The sequence below is a fragment of the Anabrus simplex genome, chromosome 12, assembly GCF_040414725.1.
Source record: "Anabrus simplex isolate iqAnaSimp1 chromosome 12, ASM4041472v1, whole genome shotgun sequence".
NCBI classification, from domain to species: Eukaryota; Metazoa; Arthropoda; class Insecta; order Orthoptera; family Tettigoniidae; genus Anabrus; species Anabrus simplex.
In genome coordinates this window covers 73,629,157-73,649,837 of record NC_090276.1, presented here as the reverse complement: position 1 = coordinate 73,649,837, position 20,681 = coordinate 73,629,157, and the positions used below count along the sequence as shown (strand labels likewise).

Genomic DNA, 20,681 nt, shown 5'->3' with positions numbered 1-20,681 from the left:
GTAGTAGTTTACATTTTTAAGAAATGGATGGTTTCAGAGTTAGAAATTAGAATCCTCCCCTCGGGTAAGACTGCGGAGACAGCTACGGAGATATAAAACTGGTGGCTATTACCTGGGCTGCTGTTCTGCCTGCCGAAGAATGAGGCACGCCGCCTCCTGTCTTAACACACACACACACACACTCTCAAAAATTCGGCAATCTATAAGACAAGGTAGCTTGAAAAAAGCCGCAGCTTATATACCCGAGCGGATGATTTGAGAAGGCTCTGGACTAAATCTAGACACACCCTCTCATTTTTATTGGATAGTTTAAAAATTACAGAAGACTATTATTGACTGCAAAATAATTACAGAAAATTTCTAATTGGCCAGATTCAAAAGCTGGCGGGAAGAGAAGGAAGTGTTGCAAACCTTGAAATAACAAAATTAATGAACGTTGATTTAGTTATGAAAACCTAGAAACACAAAACTTCTTTAAATCACAAATTCTTCCATCTTGCACCAGAGTGCATGACCTCAGTTTTTGTAAGGACATCTATGGAGAAAAGTTCAAACTTCTTGACGTAAACCAAAACAAAACAAATCAATTCAGTTTAGGAAACTTCAAAATAACACATTACTCCATTATTCAGTGGTGACATCTTCTGGTCAATGCCCCAACTTCATGCATTAGTGGTTTCAAGTTTAGTTTGATAGATAGTTCCTTGAGGCGCTTCCTTTCAATGTGCGGGGTTGAGGTGTACCTCCCGGTACAATTATTATTATTATTATTATTATTATTATTATTATTATTATTATTATTATAGATTGTTTGCCTTTTGAACATTTTTAATGTATGTTTTGTCGCAGTTGCGGTATTTGCTACATTATTCTTGTAAACAATTTTACGTATTTTAAGGTTGTGTTCTTCGCCTCTCTTTCATAATTTTCAGCATTTATAATTGTGCTTGTGATATAAGTGGCCGCTTGTTCTGTTCCAGAACACGATCCTCCCAGAGGCGGTACAGTTCTGGCAGATGGCGCTCATGGTGCGCAAGACGGAGAGCGTTATCAGACTGAACAGGTGAGTAACGTTTCTGAAGATTACTGTAAGGACACAACTTATATTTGTAGGTGGATCATCTGTCTTGAAGACTGGTTCTGAGATCCGCAGAGTGGATCCGGGAATGGAGTTCCATGAGCTACAAAGTCGCACCAAATCGTAATCGGACTTCAAGCCGCTCAAACTCTGAAAAGAACGAGACCACTTTTCCCCTTGCGAAAATCAGATGGTCATAAATATGTTTCCCGGTCATAGCCATACATCAGCGGCAGATGGCAAGACATAGTCCGCACGGCTGCTAGGTAACAATACCTTACATCACTACCTGCACGGTTGCGACACGTTTCCTCGCGTCACGTTACACAAATTTTCGGATGACCCCTATTCGACTTCGTCTTCTTTTCCCGCCCCGACGTTATTAGAGCTTTCGAGACCTAGGGAGTCTTACAATATCACACCCTTCGTGGCCCTTGTCTTTCTTTGACCGATATCTTCATTTTTCGAAGTGCCGGATCCCTTCCATCTTTTCTCTGGGATTACTGCTATATAGAAGATGGTTGGCTAGTTGAACTTCCTCTTAAAAAATTATCACCACCACTTCCATACAATGACATGCTTCAAAACTTCCTTCCAGTTCCTATATCAATGTTCGAAGTGAGCAAATGTCTTTTCTTAAGAAAGATCTCCTTTGCTTGTGCTAGTCTGCATTTTATGTCGTACTTACTTCTGCCATCATTAATGTTATTCTGTTACTGAGTAATTCATTTCATTCACTGTGAGTAAATTGTATCCTTGTGGATGCAGCCGCTCCGAAGTTGCCAAGCATTTCATATATTTCAATTACTGGAATATATTGCAAAAATGATTTCAAGAATTAAATTACGAGTAGAATTGTTTACGCTTTGTGAAAAATAACTATTAAAATTATTGTTTTAGGAGTAATTCAATTCGTTTCATTCATCTACTTCTTCACTCTGGTAGCTATACATTTAACTTTAACGTCGATCTCACCTTAAGATTGTTACTTCTCATATTACGGGCCCAATGTACACTCAACTCCACAAAAATTGGCTGTCAAAGAAGTATTTAATTTAATATATTCTCAAAACCCGAGTGTATTGGTAGACTGTAACTGAAGAGATGCGACCACCTGGACGATATATCCCTCTTCTTTGATAGCCATTTCTGTGGGGTTCAGAGTACATCGAGTTAGTCTTGAAGATGTGCATATTTGTTTGCTACCCCCTGTGGGTGGGGGACACAGACGAAGAATACGCCCACGACATCCCCTGCCTGTCTCAAGACGCGACTAAGGGATGATGAAATTAGGACCATGAGAATACTTGTGATTAGTACCATTACGCGAGGAACACCATTGGTGGACGTTACTCTTGATTAGTGCCACCATCTACGTTACCACATTTGGGTGCACGAACTAATGTCCATGCGAGAAAAGGTGTCGTACGCTGCGCTCGAATGTCTCGGTTCCCCCGTGTTCAGAATGAGTCTGCGTTACCTGTTAGTAGTACCACTATATGAAGAACACCACGGGTCTACGTTGCCTCTGATTAGTGCCACTGTGTGAGGAACACCATGGTTCTGCTTTATCAGTGATTAGTACTATTACGAGGGCCGGTGACCAGGATTTTGGATCCCTTTTTATAACAAGCATCATCTCAGAAAAGAAGGCATTGTGAGTTCGATCCACTGATTGTTTCGGACGCATAGTCTTTTTGGTTCATCATCATTAGTTTTATATCTCAATCAGTGGAGACATTTTGAAGTTTTAATTATCGTTTCATTTCATTCCACCTCGTACCATTAGGAGCCGATGGCCTAGCCGTTAGGTCCCTTTAAACTAAACACATTCTTGTAACAAGAAATACAACATCATGAATGAAGGCAAACAAGCCATCCTTGTGTGGATAACCTCACACAGGGTATTCATGGCAATAATCCGCTGATCAGGCAGCTAAAGAAGCTGCATATCTCCGTTAAGCGATCTAACAATGACATTATTGCCTACGTTAAAAAAATTATACCAACAGTGGAAGATAAAAACTTGAAACTGTAAACACCATGAAATAACAACGGAATCTACTGTATAGTACAACACTGTCTTCACAACCTCCACAGGCAAGTTCAAGTCTTAATACCTACAGTAAGTGTTTGATAGTCTCTGAAGCCCGGTTTCATGTAACCCTGGGTTTGTTAACTTCGGGTTGATATTTTAACACGTTCTTGCGAGTCACGCGTTTCACCAAGCTGTTACGGCAGAGGGTTAACTAACACCGTATTAACCCTCGCTGGAAGTAGGTACCAATCAAGGAGCTTGTGATTGAAAATTTTTCTTTTTCTTCTGCGCGGGAATTTGTTTTCTTGCACAGTTGCATGGTAACCACAAGCCTGATAGCAGTGGTTGACAGTATGGAAGAAATTCACAAGAGAAACAGTGGGACACATTTATGTGCTTTAGAAAATACATTACCGAGTTAATCAAAGCATTATAGAATGTAACAAGATTGATGGTGCGAAATTAAAACAAAAAAAGACACGGGAATTTCATAACATTGCCCACTTGACAGTGCGAACTAGCAAGCAATTCAAACGGTTCCACAAAGATACAGCTGCAGACACTACCGTAGCTTTGACACTCTAATGTTGTCTGCGACTGTGCACTGTAGGAGGGGTGTGTCCTTCCTGTTGACGGTTTCTGACCTTCACAAATCGTTACTCTGATAGATTTTGAAAATACCTGACCCTTATAAGCACCATTAACATATCTAAAATGAAGCAACTCTGCATCCAACGCATCATTTACAGGGTCGTTTTGCGTTTAGTGTCGATTTAACGGTTTAACCCAGCTGAAAGGAGGGGTTAACTTAATTCCGACCTTAACATGGACACGGTTTAACCCACGTTGATGAAACCGGGCCTGACCGAGTGATAAAGGTTGACTGTCTACCAACCTATGTGCGGTAATACTAGTCAAAACTTTCACCAAAGGAACAATAATTACGCATGTGTTACAATTGACACTAGGTAAAACTGAACAGACAGAACGACGAATGCGCGCGGCAAGCGGGTGACCTTGGCAAAAATATACCCCTGCTACCATTGGTCGCAGGCATTTTAATTCGACACCATCTGGCTGCTTGCTCGTCAATTTCAACGTTCCGTTTTACTGTAGGTCCCCCTAGATGGCAGACTAAACCGAATCTCTCTTGGCGTCTACGGCTCAGTTTTAATTAATTTTGTCGGGTAAACACCAAATGTGTCATCAGAGATCTTTTACATGGCAACATCATACAGCATGGACTGTGGAATGGACTTTTTTTTGCCCTTCAAAAATCCGACGACCCCTGCTGGATTCGAACCCTCTAGTTTACGATCTTAAACGGTCGAAGTTTAGTAAATGAGATTGGATCAAGGTGCAGCAGAGCTAACGCAGTTGCAATCGACAGTATTCTGTAAGAGGGAAGTCAGCTGCCGTACGAAACTATATTCACAACAATCTGTTTTCAAACCAACTTTGCTTTATGGCAGTGAAAGTCTATTTATATATCTATAGATATAAAGCAAAAAAGTATCTGTTCCTTATACAAATCCATACCGTTCGAAAAATCGGAACCAAATTGTGTATACTTACGTTTTAGAACCCTGAGAGTAACCCCATCTACAAGAAATTTTAACAGCCCTCTCCATTCCCTAGATTGAGGCCCTTTCGCACATTGAGATAGGCTAAAATAGGCGAAACAAAGCTCATTTTAAGCCTTACGACGCGAAGAACAAAACTCGGTAAGGGCTTAAAGACAACCGTTATTGAGATATCGGCATCACACTACCCCGCTCTGGGAATCGGATGGAAGAAATGACCAGCACTAACAATGGTAACGTCAGCTCTAGTAGAATACAGGCCTGGTACGTACGTGCGTAAATGTAGGCTAGGTGTAGGCTGTGGGGGAAAGCCACCCCGAGGGACTTAGGTGTGGGGTGATATATACAATTTTTCGAAAATCGTGTTGTATTAAGTCCAAGTTCAGCCCCCATCAGCTTGGCGGTTGAGAAGGGGTGAAAAAGTCCGAAATGGCCCAGAATATGAATTTATGTTTATAACTAACAGACATTGATCGCTGGTGCAAACGGGTTGGGTATTTGGAACTTGGAAGATAAAGGCGAAGTTGTACGCATAAACCGGCTTTGGTGGTTAATTTATACAGTGGAACCAGGCAAATTTAATGTTCGCCTGTTTTTAATTTAAGATGGGGCCTGCTCCCTAGCGTAAGTTAAAGGGACGCAAAGGTACCATACTCGTTAGATTCTTAATTGAAGGCTGGAATTAATGATTTGACAAAACATTAACTGTCTCTTTATAATAAGTAGAATTTAAATTCCTGAGTCAGAAGGCTTCGATGAATGTACAAGACGAGAATACCGTATAGATCTTTATATGAGGGTGTAGTTGTTTTGTTTAGTGCTGTTATTAACGATTGCATTATCCTATTTTGCTGGGGTGACATGAGGATACAAATAACTCTTTATAACTGAAACATAGATTTATGAATGACTGATCCGTTATTAGGGGTTAAAAGATAAAGTTACCTTAGGGTAACAGCGTAATATTTTTGAGAGTTCTTATCGACAAAAAATTAAAAAAATACAGGATTGAGACCTCGATGTTGGATTAAGGAATATGATTAGTTGTTGAAGTTAAGTCTCTTCGACTTTTACATCCTTGAGATTAGACCGGCGTAAGTCAGGTCGGTTTCTGTCTGTATAGTTGTAAAATGTTTTAGTACGAAAGGACCAAATACCGTACCTTAAATACTTTCTAAGATGAAACATATATTTAAAATATTTTCGCAGAAATGTGCAGTGTATTTAGAATTCAAAAATGTAAGAATATTACAAATAGTATTGATAGTAGAAGTGTTAATAATAACATTAGTTGTTTTTGGTACTAATTGGGGTGGTGGCATTCCATAATTTGTTGGAGCTCAAGGGGGTCATGTGAGGCGAATGGCCGAGGTTGGGTTACATAGGATTATAATGGACTCTGTCATGACGGGTAAAAGAAGTAGCGGAAGACCAAAACGACGAGGGGACTCACTTTCTAACTATCTAAAGAAAAGAGGTATAGAACTAAACGAGGTTACAAAGAGAGGATTGTGGCGGCGATTAGTAAATTCAGAGAGGCTTGCAAACCGAACGTTGAAACAGTCTATAATGGAGAGAGAGAGAGAGCAGAATTTTTTTTGAAGTCATTTAGGCTACCTGCTTGTCAATTTCGACAGTTAGTCTACCATAATCTGTGACTGATCGTTGCAGAAAAATAGGCTTTAACAAATTAGTCTCTAATGATTGTCAACAATAGGGGGCTTTTGTCTGAATGTTAAAATATAAATATTGAATAGAATAGAGCACTGCCATCCCCTACTTCCGATCGCCTGATCATTACAGTTTTCTCTTATAGTTACTTGACTATTACTCCTTCTTAATCTGCTTACACTCCAGTGTTGGTTTTTCCCTCGGTCTCAGCGAGGGATCCCACCTCTACCGCCTCACGGGCAGTGTCCTGGAGCTTCAGACTCTGGGTCGGATGACCAGTACCTCGCCCAGGCGGCCTCACCTGCTATGCTGAACAGGGGCCTGGCTGGGGGATGGGAAGTTTGGAAGGGACAGACAAGGAAGAGGGAAGGAAGCGGCCGTGGTCTTATATTAGGTACCATCTCGGCATTTGCCTGGAGGAGAAGTGAGAAACCTCTGAGGGTGAACGCAGGAGAAGTGGGAAACCATGGAAAACATTTTCCAGGATGGCTCTACTCACTTGAACTCTCGAACCCCGTTCCAGCCCTCGTACCACTATTCAAATTTCGTGGCAGAGCCGGGAATCGAATCCGGGCCTCCTGGGGTGGCAACTAATCTCACTAACCACAACACCACAGAGGCGGTAGTTTCCCATTCCTATTCTGTCGACCATCCTTTTCACTACCCAGTAATCATCCCTTAAATGTTCCATCTGTCGTTTGTGTGCTAAATTCAGCATTTCCCTCCCTTCTTAATGTTAATCAATAAGATATTTTATTACTTTCCTGACTATATATCCTGACTAACTCCACAATTGGCCGTGCAAACTGCAGAATTTATTATTTATTACTCTTATTTATTACTGCCAATGTAAACGAATGAAATAGAAAACACGAGAAAATATGAAAGAAAATGAAAATATAGTAAAAAATAAACAAAAATGTTACCTGATTCGAGTGAACGTTCTTTGTCATTTCGATCAATATGGACACTGCTAATACTGAACTAACTAAGAGAGCTCAAATTCCTTTTTCTTCCTGATTGCCGGCAGCTATATCCAACACCTGTATCAGCTTTAGTACATTCATCAACGTTGGTTACGGCAGGGATTTATTTATTAATTCGGTTTAGCCGGCCTTACTATATTTATAGCGGGTTTAGGAGCTAACTTTGAATTTGACTTTTAAAAAAAACCATTGCCTTATCAACTTCAAGACAATTTTTGCAAAACTCCCGTTTGAAGAGAGAAACCTCTGAGGGTGAACCCAGGGTAAGAGGAGGGGGGGGGGGGGGGAGGGACCCGGGTCCACCCCCAGAGGTTTTTTCACACACACATTCACACAGGCCAATGAAAGAAGGTTATACAACGGCGATTTCCATGAAGGATACATGGCCGTTATATCCGACACGGAAATCTGGAGACTCGAACCTTCAGGAGTTCTCGCCTCCCAGTCATATAACCAACACCTAAACCACTCGGCCAAAGCAGCTAGGCGATGAGTCAGGCGAAGTGCTAGTACTTACTTTCACCCGGCGTTACTTCATATTAGCGCTACTAGGGGGCAGGCTATGCATTTCACAGGCGAAGAACTGGTACTCACGTACAACCGGCTTCGTAGTTCATAGTAGCGCTACAAGAGGGCAGGCTATGTATAAGTCTTCCCTTATTAATTCTTCGCGACTATATACACATAATATTATTACTGTCATGAGACCTGTAAACATTTTATTTTATTATTATTATTATTATTATTATTATTATTATTATTATTATTATTATTTAATCGGTGTGCTCTCCAGGGTTGGTTTTTCCCCGGCATTCCACCTCTACCACCTCAAGGGCAGTGTCATGGAGCGTGCGTGGTGGAGGCAGTACTAACACTAGTTCAGACGGAGAAAATGGAAGGGATCAGACACTAGGCCTTCTAAACTGAAGTACCAGCCTATCAAGTATGAAAAATATATAACCGATATATAATCGACGATGTTATTCGTACGCTTGCGAAATAAATATAAATAAAAAAGAACTAATTTCGTAAAAGCGACAATTACGTCGAAATCTGACACCGTGGTTCGAGTCCCGTTGGTGGAACATTCTCCGACTTATCACAGTGTTGGCCGTTAGAATAGGTGGTGGTATTCAATTTCGAATCACTAGATTGCGCCTGCATTTAATTCCAAACCTCTTCGCAGTGCTCATATGATGCTGTTGATGGTGATTCGTCCGTCGGACTCCGTAGGAGTAAGCTACGTGCCAGCACCGGGTTCCATCCTATCCCTTTCTATTATCAGGAATCATTTCATCTCATTAACTTCTGTGATGAGGTTGACGTCAGGTCGGAAAATCTCGCTCATCTCTCTTCTAACCGACCCCGTGGAGAAACAGAACATCGTACGGCTTTTAGGACACGTTCGGCTCATATGGTGCAGGTCTTTCTATTTGACTCCCATGGGCGACTTGCGCGTCTGGATGTGGGATGATGATGATGTAGGGAGAGGGTGACACCCTGTGTCGGTACGTAGCCTACTCCTGTCGAATAACACCCAGAGGTCTGCTCAAGGATTTACGTCTCCATCCGACAGACGAATCACCATCAACAGCGTCATATGCACTCACTCCGTATGATTTTTGAAAGGCGGAAAAATGTTCACTCGACATGCCATGTGGTTTTTTTTTTTTTTGCTTTACGTCGCACCGGCACACATAGGTCTTACGGCGACGATGAAATAGGTAAGGGCTAGGAGTGGGAAAGTAGTAAGGTAAAGTGAAAATGGAAAACCACGGAAACCATATTGAGGGCTGTCGACAGTGGGGTTCGAAACCAATATCTCCCGAATTCAAGCTCACAGCTGAGGAGAGGTAGCATGGGCAATTTTATTTTTTTGCCAAGGACATGGACACTGAGGTATGATTCACCTAGGGTTGCCAGGTCTCCCGTATTTTAACCATCTCATGTGTTTGATAATGTTTTCCCTCTTGTTTCATAACGTTATATATATATTTATTTAGGCTAACATTTCCGTATGATCAATGATCCATATTTCCAGTTATTATGTTTGATTTCTCTCTTTTTCATGTCAGCAAGCTTGAAGCTCCCAAAGCAAAGCAAATGGCAAATATGAATAGAGCTGTGGAAGTTCTTTTAATTAAATATTTTTTAGTAGTCTGTACAATGACGAATTGTTAATTTTCAACCTGTTTGTAAAAGGTTTTTCCATATGTTAACGTTTGGGGAAACACTCATTATTGACTGCTTTTAAATTTTATAAGGTATCGAATGCGCCTTATTGAATGGGGAAAAGGCGTAAAGAAACTGGCAGCTGGTATAGATACCGAGTTGTAGCCAATGTTTCTCGGGGAATACAAAGCAAGCAATAGCCCTAGTGCTATGACATTTGTTTTAAATTCTTTTATGTACAGCTGTATATAACGGCCTCCTAAAGGTGAAACATGTCGATAATGTCACAATGGGACTATTTTGGTCATCTTTTCCAAAATGTCCCGTACTTTTAGTTTGAAAATCTGGCATTTGCCGCGCACATTCGTCAGTCTGGCAGTCTCTTCAGCAGGGCAATAAACAATCTGTTCTAAGAAGCCTCAAAAGTTGGATATTAGATTGTAAACTGAACACACCATTAGCTGTTGACCACACGCACAAGCACCTTCATCGTGTTCTATCATCGGGCCATCCCGGCTACGCTACTGTGTAGTCAAGTACTACATGATCACGCCGTACTTCTATTTAATTGTAATACATTATGTGACATTGTTCCTTTGCTGAAAGTTTTGTTATATAGACTAATATTTAATCAAAATCTCAAAGAACTATTATTACCGCACTTAAGTTGGTAAATTGTCAACCTTCACCTCTCTGTCGAAATTCGCTCACAGAGCATCAGAAAACTTTGTTTTGATTTATACATCCCGCCCTCCCCGCCCCATGCGCTACACTCCACAAACCCCCTACTTCTACTGTCACCACCAGGGTTGAATCCAGGATCTTGGGATCGGAGGATAGGTGTTCTACCTTTAATCCACGGGAGGAGTTCATTTACCTTTGTCTGTATGAACTGTGGTGAAAAGAAAATAAGTCAGTATTGTGCATTTTTTCTGAGAGAGGAGAACTACTTATCTGTATTTTATCCCAGTTGTGGGGTCAGCTGCAAAATGGGTTTCCTCCAGTATTTTTTTAAAATTTTCCTTCCTCTCTTTCGCACCCTCTTCTCGAAGTCATTTTTGCCGTAGGACAGACGATCAGGTCCCTCCATCTGGTCTTCTTTCCTCTCGCCGGTTTATCGCGTTCTCTCTTCACACCCTTTATTTCCTCCTTCGTCACAACATGCCCATATCACGTCAGTTCATATTTTCTGTGATGACAGTCGCTCCAGCTCTCCGTGGAATATCTTCATTTGGTAGTCTTTCGCCAAATGATACCCTTTAACATTCTGATCTCTGTTGTGATCTGTAGGCGTGGTCATCAGCCGTTCCTCCTGCTTTGATGGCAATACAGTAATCTGTCAGCTCGCGTGTCGAAGACCGTTGCCAAGAAACAGAACTTGCATTCTGACAGATAAGACACTTACCTCCTTCGGCTTGGTTCACATCTGACTTCATTGCCCTTGCGCTCCTTTTCAAAATTACCAACTGAGCAAAACAATCTAGCAATTGTTGGACTTGCACAATTAATGGATACACACAACGATATTGACAGCGAACTACATAGTTGTCGACGTTCTAGTAACGTTCATTAAACTAGTAAAAGTGCAAATTCCTATGAAACCTATATAGTTACGGGAAGAAAACTCATATACACATTTTTATAGGGAATTTATATCTAAATCGTGCATGCATTCTGCGCTCCGCGTTATTTTCCTTTTTGTTAGATGCACTGTATAAAAACTGATAACATTCGGAACAAGATGCATATGATCTCTTTCAATAGGACTAACAGTGTAATGAGCGTTTATGGGTCCAAATGCACAATTTTTCAGATTTGTTCGAATGGTTTTACACAACTGACCGCTTCCCAGATAATGGTTGTATTAATTATTGTTTTAAGAGGAAGTACAACTGGACAACCATCCTCTGTTAACACTAATGGTGGTGGTGATTGTCACATTATTTTTGCTATTGGTTCTGTATATCGATGAGAGGTCGAAATTCAATCATTCAAGAGTAAACAAGGAGGTAAACCTCCTCAGTGTATTCCATGCCGAGAACTCTGACCTATTTCATTTGAGCAGTGAACGATCGCCTAAAGATCCATAACTTTAATGTGTGTGTGTCTCTCGTTATGTTGCAGGAAGTGCGAGAACAACCAGGTGTTCTACAGAAGAGGAGACCCCTACCCTTACTGCAAGAACTCGTGCGAGGATCGAACTATGTGTGGCGAGGTGGAGGTGCCCGAAGCCCATCTCGAGGTGAGACTTGTGGAGGTGGTCATGAAAACATAAAGTGTAGATAGGTACAGTTTTTATGACGCGAACACATAAATGAAAAGTTTTAAAGTCCAATGTCACGATACCGTACTGACTTTACGTAGCCATGATATCGTAACCAGGAAAATAATCATTGAAAAGAAATTCAGCCATATTGTTGTCCGTATAACACAACTGACTCGCAGATCTAATGCAACATAGGCCTATTCTGATACTCGATGGATTGTGAAACTCTTCACTTCATAACCTTTCCATGTCGTATTCTAATATGACAGGCCTACGTTATTATGTCCATGTCGTAAATAACTCTCCTACTCGCTTATTATCTGATTCCTGTTTATCCGAGGTATAAACTACCAACGGATTATACTCGGATGCTATTGTTTTTTAAATATTTACCTAACAATGCTATTATTAGTTTTATTCTGATAGAAAATGATTTGCCCTGGGACTGTTTAAGTAAACACAACATAAATGGGGTTGAGTACGCGCATGCGCTATATGGTTCTTGATAACAATGTCCGCATGCGTTGCCTACGCTATAATAGAAGGCCTGGACAAGCCGACTTATTTCTGGGCGAACGAAGTAGTTCAGGCAATGGCCGCTTGGATCGCGTTTATGTTCCGTTCTTCTCATGTTCTGTCTATATCCTTATATTGAAGATTCATACAATAACGCGAAATAATACATTATTATTATCATTATGTCCGGTGTTAATGAGATATAAATATATATAACAACTTAGAACACACTACACTTCCTAGAGTTCTTTCATTTTGTACTTGTTTATCACAAAGGAGTAAAGAATAGGGAAATAGGCCTAAATAGAAGGACTGATCCGATTTTTCCCTATTTCTATAATTTCAACACTTTTCTGCTCAGAGGCTTGCTCTTGAATTTGTTTAATAAATCACAGTCATTAGTCACTTTCTTTGCATTATTATCAAGAACAGGCCTGAAAAATGTTGTAAGTATAACCCATGTGATGTGTGCTTGATCACAGTCGCGGCACTGAAACGTCTCTTTAAACTTTGGAGTGGTAAGGAATTTCAGCTTTCGGACAAGTTTATATTTTCCGAGATATTCTAACGCCCGCGTTGTAAATATTAATACATTTTTAATAAGAAGAATTTGCATCGGCACTTTGTCGGGGAGGCAGAATTCCCCTCACATTACTTACACCGTAATCTGATTCGACAAAGTGCAAGCTACATATTCTGGAGTTATCATTAGGAGCCGGAAGAGATACTTTTCTGCTGCCCTGTCCAGAAATAGCAAGCCTCCATTTCTCCCGTAAACTCGAATCTATAGGAAAAAGATGAAAATTTATATTTGTGTATATTTCTTCGCTGTGTCAGATGTGCAGTTAGGCACGCAAAATTAACCATCTTAATAGTATTAATAATAAATAATGTTATTGGCTTTACGTCCCACTAATTACATTTTCGGTTTTCGGAGGCGCCGAGGTACCGGAATTTTGTCCCGCAGGAGTTCTTTTACGTGCCAGTAGATCTACCGGCAGGAGGCTGACGTATTTGAGCACCTTCAAATACTACCGGATTGAGCCAGGATCGAACCTGTCAAGTTGGGGTCGGAAGGCCAGCGCCTCAACCGTCTGAGTCACTCAGCCCGGCAATAAACCATCTTAACCTACAGAATGGAAGGAGAAACTTGACGGTAATTGGCCCCAGGGACTCTGAAATTTTGAGAGTGGGTTGGCAACCACGGGGCCCTTAGCTGAGTCCTGGCATTTCTTCCACTTACTTGTGCCAGGCTCCTCACTTTCATCTATCCTATCCGACCTTCCTTGGTCAACTCTAGTTCTTTGCCGACCCCTAAGCTATTAGGTTTCCGAGGGCTAGGGAGTCTTTTATTTTCACGCCCTTCGTGGCCCTTGTCTTCCTTTGGCCGATACTTTCATTTTTCGAAGTGTCGGACCCCTTCCAGTTTTTCTCTCTGGTTAGTGTTATATAGGGAATGGTTGCCTAGTTGTACTTCCTCTTAAAACAATAATCACCACCACCTTGACGGTAATTTGGAAGCACATAACTAAACAAATGTTACTGTAAATGCATCTCAGCAACCATCCATATAACATATTGCAAATCGTGAGACCAAATAAATTAAAAACGACAAAACTCTTCATTTTTCATGTTAGATAAAGCCTTACCTTATAAAATAAAGTTTAATATATTATTTCTTCTTATAAAACATGTTGCAGTAACACACGTCATCATAGAATTCACGCCAAACAACAGAACATAAACGCGAACCTAGCGCTGGAAAAGAGAAAAACTATTATCCCGCTTTTAATGCAAGAAATTGGCTTTCTGTCCAGGCCTTCTAGTATCTAGTAGGCTTTGCCGCATGTCGCTTTTATCCAGATAGGGCCTCCGGAAAGACTCAAAGGTGCACACGCTTACTAATTACGAGTGAAATTAAGTAATTGGTACACGAATGATTTACAAAAAACATTAAAAGCGCTCATATTTCACATGACAAGAACAGTCTTGTATAGCTTCATTGACGTTTTTTTTTTCTTCAGTATGGCAATGCACACAAATATTAGACTTAGGTAAGCCTACCCCAGCTATCTTATTCAATGAAATGACGTATGGCTTTTAGTGCCGGGAGTGTCCGAGGACATGTTCGGCTCACCAGGTGCAGGTCTTTCGATTTGACTCCCGTAGGCGACCTGCGCGTCGCGATGACGATTAAGACAATACATACACTCAACCCCCTGCCAGCGAAATTAACCAATGATGGTTAAAATTCCCGACCCTGCCGGGAATCGAACCCGGGACCCTGTGACCGAAGGCCAGCACGCTAACCATTTAGCCATGGATCCGGACTATCTTATCCAAAATTTGCGGTAGGATCAAAGATTTTTAAAAAATTTATGTAATGTGGTATACGACGGAATTAGTCTTGAATAGTTCACCACATTTGACGACATAGCCCCTGTGTTATGGCAGCACCGGTATTGATGTCTGAGAAGATACCGGAAGAACGATACTAACCCCTGGCAGCGGGGCGGAGCTATAGGCCCTCCCCCGACAGCAATTTACGGCGAAAGGCCAGCTAGCTTAGGTAAGGTAATGTTAGTTTTAATACTTGACACTTGAAGTCTTAAGGGCCACGTACTAGAGACTGCAAGAAAAATATCAATATCTTAACAATATAGCCACTTGCACATCGTCTTGCTAATAAAAATACCGGGCGAGTTGGCCATGCGGTTAGGGGCGTGCGGCTGTGAGCTTGCATCCAGAAGATAGTGGGTTCGAATGCCACTGTCGGCAGCCCAGAAGGTGGTTTTCCGTGGTTTCCCATTTTCACACCAGGCAAATGCTGGGACTGTACCTTAATTAAGGCCATGGCTGCTTCCTTCTAACTCGTAGGCCTTTCCTGTCCCATCGTCGCCATAAGACCTATCTGTGTCAGTGCGACTTAAAGCCAATAGCAAAAAATAATAGCTAATAAAAATAGAGCCAGTATACCAAATCATTTGTAATACAGAAGAATATACTTTAGTCTTGGGTTTCGGCATGTAGACAGTTTTTCCGAGCAATTCATTCATTGATGGCATGTGTAGAGCATGTGTTCAGATTGCCGCAGAAAAATATTTAGGTTGCCCAACATGAACACACGAGTTACGCGCGAAGTAAAAAGAATTTTGTATTTGGTTGTCTGTGACAGTGAATTTTTGTAGTGTTCCTATTGGATTATAGGTGAAGGTTTCGCGAGTTCTGTAGTAGCCCCTGTGTATAAAGGAAAGGGTGATAGACATAAAGCTGAAAATTACAGGCCAGTAAGTTTGACATGCATTGCATGGAAGCTTTGGGAAGGCATTCTTTCTGATTATATTAGACATGTTTGTGAAATTAATAACTGGTTCAATAGAAGGCAGTTCGATTTTAGGAAAGGTTATTTCACTGAAGCTCAACTTGTAGGATTCCAGCAAGATATAGCAGATATCTTGGATTCAGAAGGTCAAATGGACTGTGTCGCAATTGACCTGTCTAAAGCATTTGATAGGGTGGATCATGGGAGAGTACTGGCAAAAATGAGTTCAATTGGACTAGACAAAAGAGTGACCGAATGGGTTGTTATATTTCTAGAAAATAGATCTCAGAGAATTAGAGTAGGCGAAGCTTTATCTGACCCTGTAATAATTAAGAGGGGAATTCTTCAAGGCAGTATTATTGGACCTTTATGTTTTCTTATATATATAAACGATATGAGTAAAGGAGTGGAATCGGAGGTAAGGCTTTTTGCGGATGATGTTATTCTCTATAGAGTGATAAATAAGTTACAAGATTGTGAGCAACTGCAATGTGACCTCGATAATGTTGTGAGATGGACAGCAGGCAATGGTATGTTGATAAACGGGGTTAAAAGTCAGGTTGTGAGTTTCACAAATAGGAAAAGTCCTCTCAGTTTTAATTACTGCGTTGATGGGGTGAAAGTTCCTTTTGGGGATCATTGTAAGTATCTAGGTGTTAATATAAGGAAAGATCTTCATTGGGGTAATCACATAAATGGGATTGTAAATAAAGGGTACAGATCTCTGCACATGGTTATGAGGGTGTTTAGGGGTTGTAGTAAGGATGTAAAGGAGAGTGCATATAAGTCTCTGGTAAGACCCCAACTAGAGTATGGTTCCAGTGTATGGGACCCTCACCAGGATTACCTGATTCAAGAACTGGAAAAAATCCAAAGAAAAGCTGCTCGATTTGTTCTGGGTGATTTCCGACAAAAGAGTAGCGTTACAAAAATGTTGCTAAGTTTAGGTTGGGAAGAATTGAGAGAAAGAAGAAGAGCTGCTCGACTAAGTGGTATGTTGATAATGATATAGATGTTGATTCCCATAGGGAATCTGAAATATTTGTCCTGAATGAGCAAATTTATAATACCAATATAAATGGTCCGTTATTGGACATTATAAATTTTCCAGCTAGCTCATTCTTGGTTGCCAGCGTTTCGCCCTCATGTGCTAGGGTGGGCTCATCAGTTGGTACCTAGCACACTTACCAATACGCTGGCTAGTGCATACCGTGGAGGCCACTACGTAGGCTAACTGGAGCCACCGGCAGTGCCAATGCACTAAGAGACTTTGTCTCATCACTAAAAATTGATGCCTGCTTGGCCATCAGATGATATAGATGTTGATTCCCATAGGGAATCTGAAATATTTGTCCTGAATGAGCAAATTTATAATACCAATATAAATGGTCCGTTATTGGACATTATAAATTTTCCAGCTAGCTCATTCTTGGTTGCCAGCGTTTCGCCCTCATGTGCTAGGGTGGGCTCATCAGTTGGTACCTAGCACACTTACCAATACGCTGGCTAGTGCATACCGTGGAGGCCACTACGTAGGCTAACTGGAGCCACCGGCAGTGCCAATGCACTAAGAGACTTTGTCTCATCACTAAAAATTGATGCCTGCTTGGCCATCAGATGATATAGATGTTGATTCCCATAGGGAATCTGAAATATTTGTCCTGAATGAGCAAATTTATAATACCAATATAAATGGTCCGTTATTGGACATTATAAATTTTCCAGCTAGCTCATTCTTGGTTGCCAGCGTTTCGCCCTCATGTGCTAGGGTGGGCTCATCATTTGGTACCTAGCACACTTACCAATACGCTGGCTAGTGCATACCGTGGAGGCCACTACGTAGGCTAACTGGAGCCACCGGCAGTGCCAATGCACTAAGAGACTTTGTCTCATCACTAAAAATTGATGCCTGCTTGGCCATCAGATGATATAGATGTTGATTCCCATAGGGAATCTGAAATATTTGTCCTGTGCATTGTGCATTGGCACTGCCGGTGGCTCCAGTTAGCCTACGTAGTGGCCTCCACGGTATGCACTAGCCAGCGTATTGGTAAGTGTGCTAGGTACCAACTGATGAGCCCACCCTAGCACATGAGGGCGAAACGCTGGCAACCAAGAATGAGCTAGCTGGAAAATTTATAATGTCCAATAACGGACCATTTATATTGGTATTATAAATTTGCTCATTCAGGACAAATATTTCAGATTCCCTATGGGAATCAACATCTATATCATCTGATGGCCAAGCAGGCATCAATTTTTAGTGATGAGACAAAGTCTCTTAGTGCATTGGCACTGCCGGTGGCTCCAGTTAGCCTACGTAGTGGCCTCCACGGTATGCACTAGCCAGCGTATTGGTAAGTGTGCTAGGTACCAACTGATGAGCCCACCCTAGCACATGAGGGCGAAACGCTGGCAACCAAGAATGAGCTAGCTGGAAAATTTATAATGTCCAATAACGGACCATTTATATTGGTATTATAAGTGGTATGTTCCGAGCTGTCAGCGGAGAGATGGCGTGGAATGACATTAGTAGACGAATAAGTTTGAGTGGCGTTTATAAAAGTAGGAAAGATCACAATATGAAGATAAAGTTGGAATTCAAGAGGACAAACTGGGGCAAATATTCATTTATAGGAAGGGGAGTTAGGGATTGGAATAACTTACCAAGGGAGATGTTCTATAAATTTCCAATTTCTTTGAAATCATTTAGGAAAAGGCTAGGAAAGCAACAGATAGGGAATCTGCCACCTGGGCGACTGCCCTAAATGCAGATCAGTATTGATTGATTGATTGATTGATTGATTGATTGATTGGCATTCTTCATGAATATAACGTGTGCTATACGTCGTGACAAATATTTTTCCTCGTTTGTCGTTGATACACGTACACTCAGTACGCTTCAGCGACGGTAAAATACCAGTTAAATTTTGCTGATTAGTTTAGATTAGCCTTTTTAAGTAAAAAAAAAAAAAACATAGTCTCAGTGTATTCTTGTGAAAACCATGACTGTACTATCTATCACGAGGTGTCACCGGATGAAACTGGAAGTGCATTGTTTAAAATTTGCTATAGATTGTTACGATGGTGTCGCCACTACCGTGAATATCACTTTAGAAGTATGTGCGAGCGTGTGGTTGAAAATATTCTTGAAAGATCTTTCTCAGGTAGACCTTTCCACAAAGAACGCAGCCTTATAAAATTACAATGTTGACTTTAAAGAGTGTAGTGGCGATACGATTGTTTATATTTAAAAAACGTTTTTGCAGCTGAGGTAATGAATATGTTCACCGAACGCCATTGGTAGCAATGTGGCGGACCCCGAGTAATGACATTCGAAGCGTCTGATCATTACGAAAAGTGATGCTCATAGTCAATCGTGCCGCAATAGCACTTTCTGCCCCAGTGAGGAAAACAATGGCAAACCGCCTCACTTCTCATCTAGCCTAGTGCACCTCATTTTGGTGCCGCCATTTGTTATTGCGGTTTCCCTATAACCACATAATCTTTGGTAGGATGCAAGCAATCTCCGGGATGGTGGTCACCTGAGATATTATTATAATGTTTCAGCACGAAGAGAGTTGTTTAGAACAGAACTACGAGCTGTTCCGCCCTGGAAACTTGAACGGAAGTTTGACGGTTGTTAGCGAGAGACACGTGCGGACTCTTATGACCACATAGTAGACCTTCATGGACTTCGCTGGTTCACAGAGCTGGGGACACAAACAGTAGGTAACTTGCGTCATCATAGTATCAATTTAAAAGTAAGCTTCCCGAGCTTTTCAGCTGCCTGTATGTCTGAAGAGCACGGTAAAAGTTGTCAGGCTGTACGATGACCGTGACACATCTAATAAAAATAACCATTTGAATAACTTTGTGGCTTCCAGAACATGTTCTGATTGCTACCCATTAACTTAATGGTTTCTATGCTGCTTCAATCCCATTGTTTACTCGTTGACTAGCAGCCCTATGGCTGGACGCATGCCACTGCTGTCACTTGACAGGTCAATGCAGTGTAGCACAAAACGGTAGGTAGTTTGTAAGGTATGTTTCTGGTTGTGGAGGTCCTTATAGTACCGTAATATTCATCAGTCATCAGGTGCTTTGCGATCTTTGCCAGAGTAGCGACATAATGGGAGACGGAACCTCCAAGATCATCACGAATACTGGTTTTCCAGTGGTTTATGAACTTCCACACACTTAAAACAGAAGAAATATGTCCACTATTTTCAATGAATATGAGGAAATAGCGACAATGATTGCTTTCCGCCTTCTCTATTTTATGTAATCACCTCTAAAAAAAACACTCTTCTGTTTGCGAAAATCAAATGATCATAAATATGTCTCCCGTTCATGACCACTCATGAATGGCTGCTAATTTCACATGACCACCAGCCACAAGACATAGCCTGCACGGTTTCTAAGTAACATTGACGATCCATCCATCCATACCTTACATCACACGGTTGCTCGGGTTACACTTTCGTCACACAAATTTCTCAAAAAATCAAGAGTCGGTGAAGCCCTGAGCGAGGCCTAAGCCGTATATATACGTTTCTGAACTCCAAGCCTCGGCCGCCAAACCAGACATAGAAGTTTTGGTGCAGTATCTACTTCACCGAAACCATATTTTTACGGGGTACAGAGTCACACTTTGATTTTTCCATGGAAATGTTCAAAGAAGTTCTGTATGGCAAATATACCGCTCCATTTTGCATACTTTGAAATCGACCTATTGTTATTTCGCGTTATTTCGGCTTCGTTGGAGGGAAACATCTTTTCCGGTATCGTGTAGTGATCATGGCGTCTTGAAGTACAGTATACATTCATGACGAAGACATCGAGTATTTCCTCATAAATAGTGATGTCAGAGAGGATTTTTGTGAGAAAAGATGGAGAATATAAATATGGGGGTATATAGCACGTTATGGATCTACAAGAAAATGTCAAAGTCGTAGTGATGAATCTGATGAGAAATTGTCACCTCCTCCTCAGATATGTTTCTTTCCCAAACGGTCATGATCTTGATTATTATTATTATTATTATTA

At 41.1% G+C, this 20,681-nt stretch overlaps 1 protein-coding gene across 1 annotated transcript in view; it reads left to right on the top strand.

Annotated features, from left to right (window-relative positions):
• Positions 1-20,681, top strand: part of Invadolysin (leishmanolysin-like peptidase, invadolysin) — a 550,229-nt gene that overhangs the window by 446,683 nt on the left and 82,865 nt on the right. The window contains exons 4-5 of the mRNA XM_068229813.1: positions 981-1,063; positions 11,653-11,770. Of these exons, the coding sequence (XP_068085914.1) occupies positions 981-1,063; positions 11,653-11,770 (201 nt within the window). The remainder of the gene's footprint in view (positions 1-980; positions 1,064-11,652; positions 11,771-20,681) is intronic.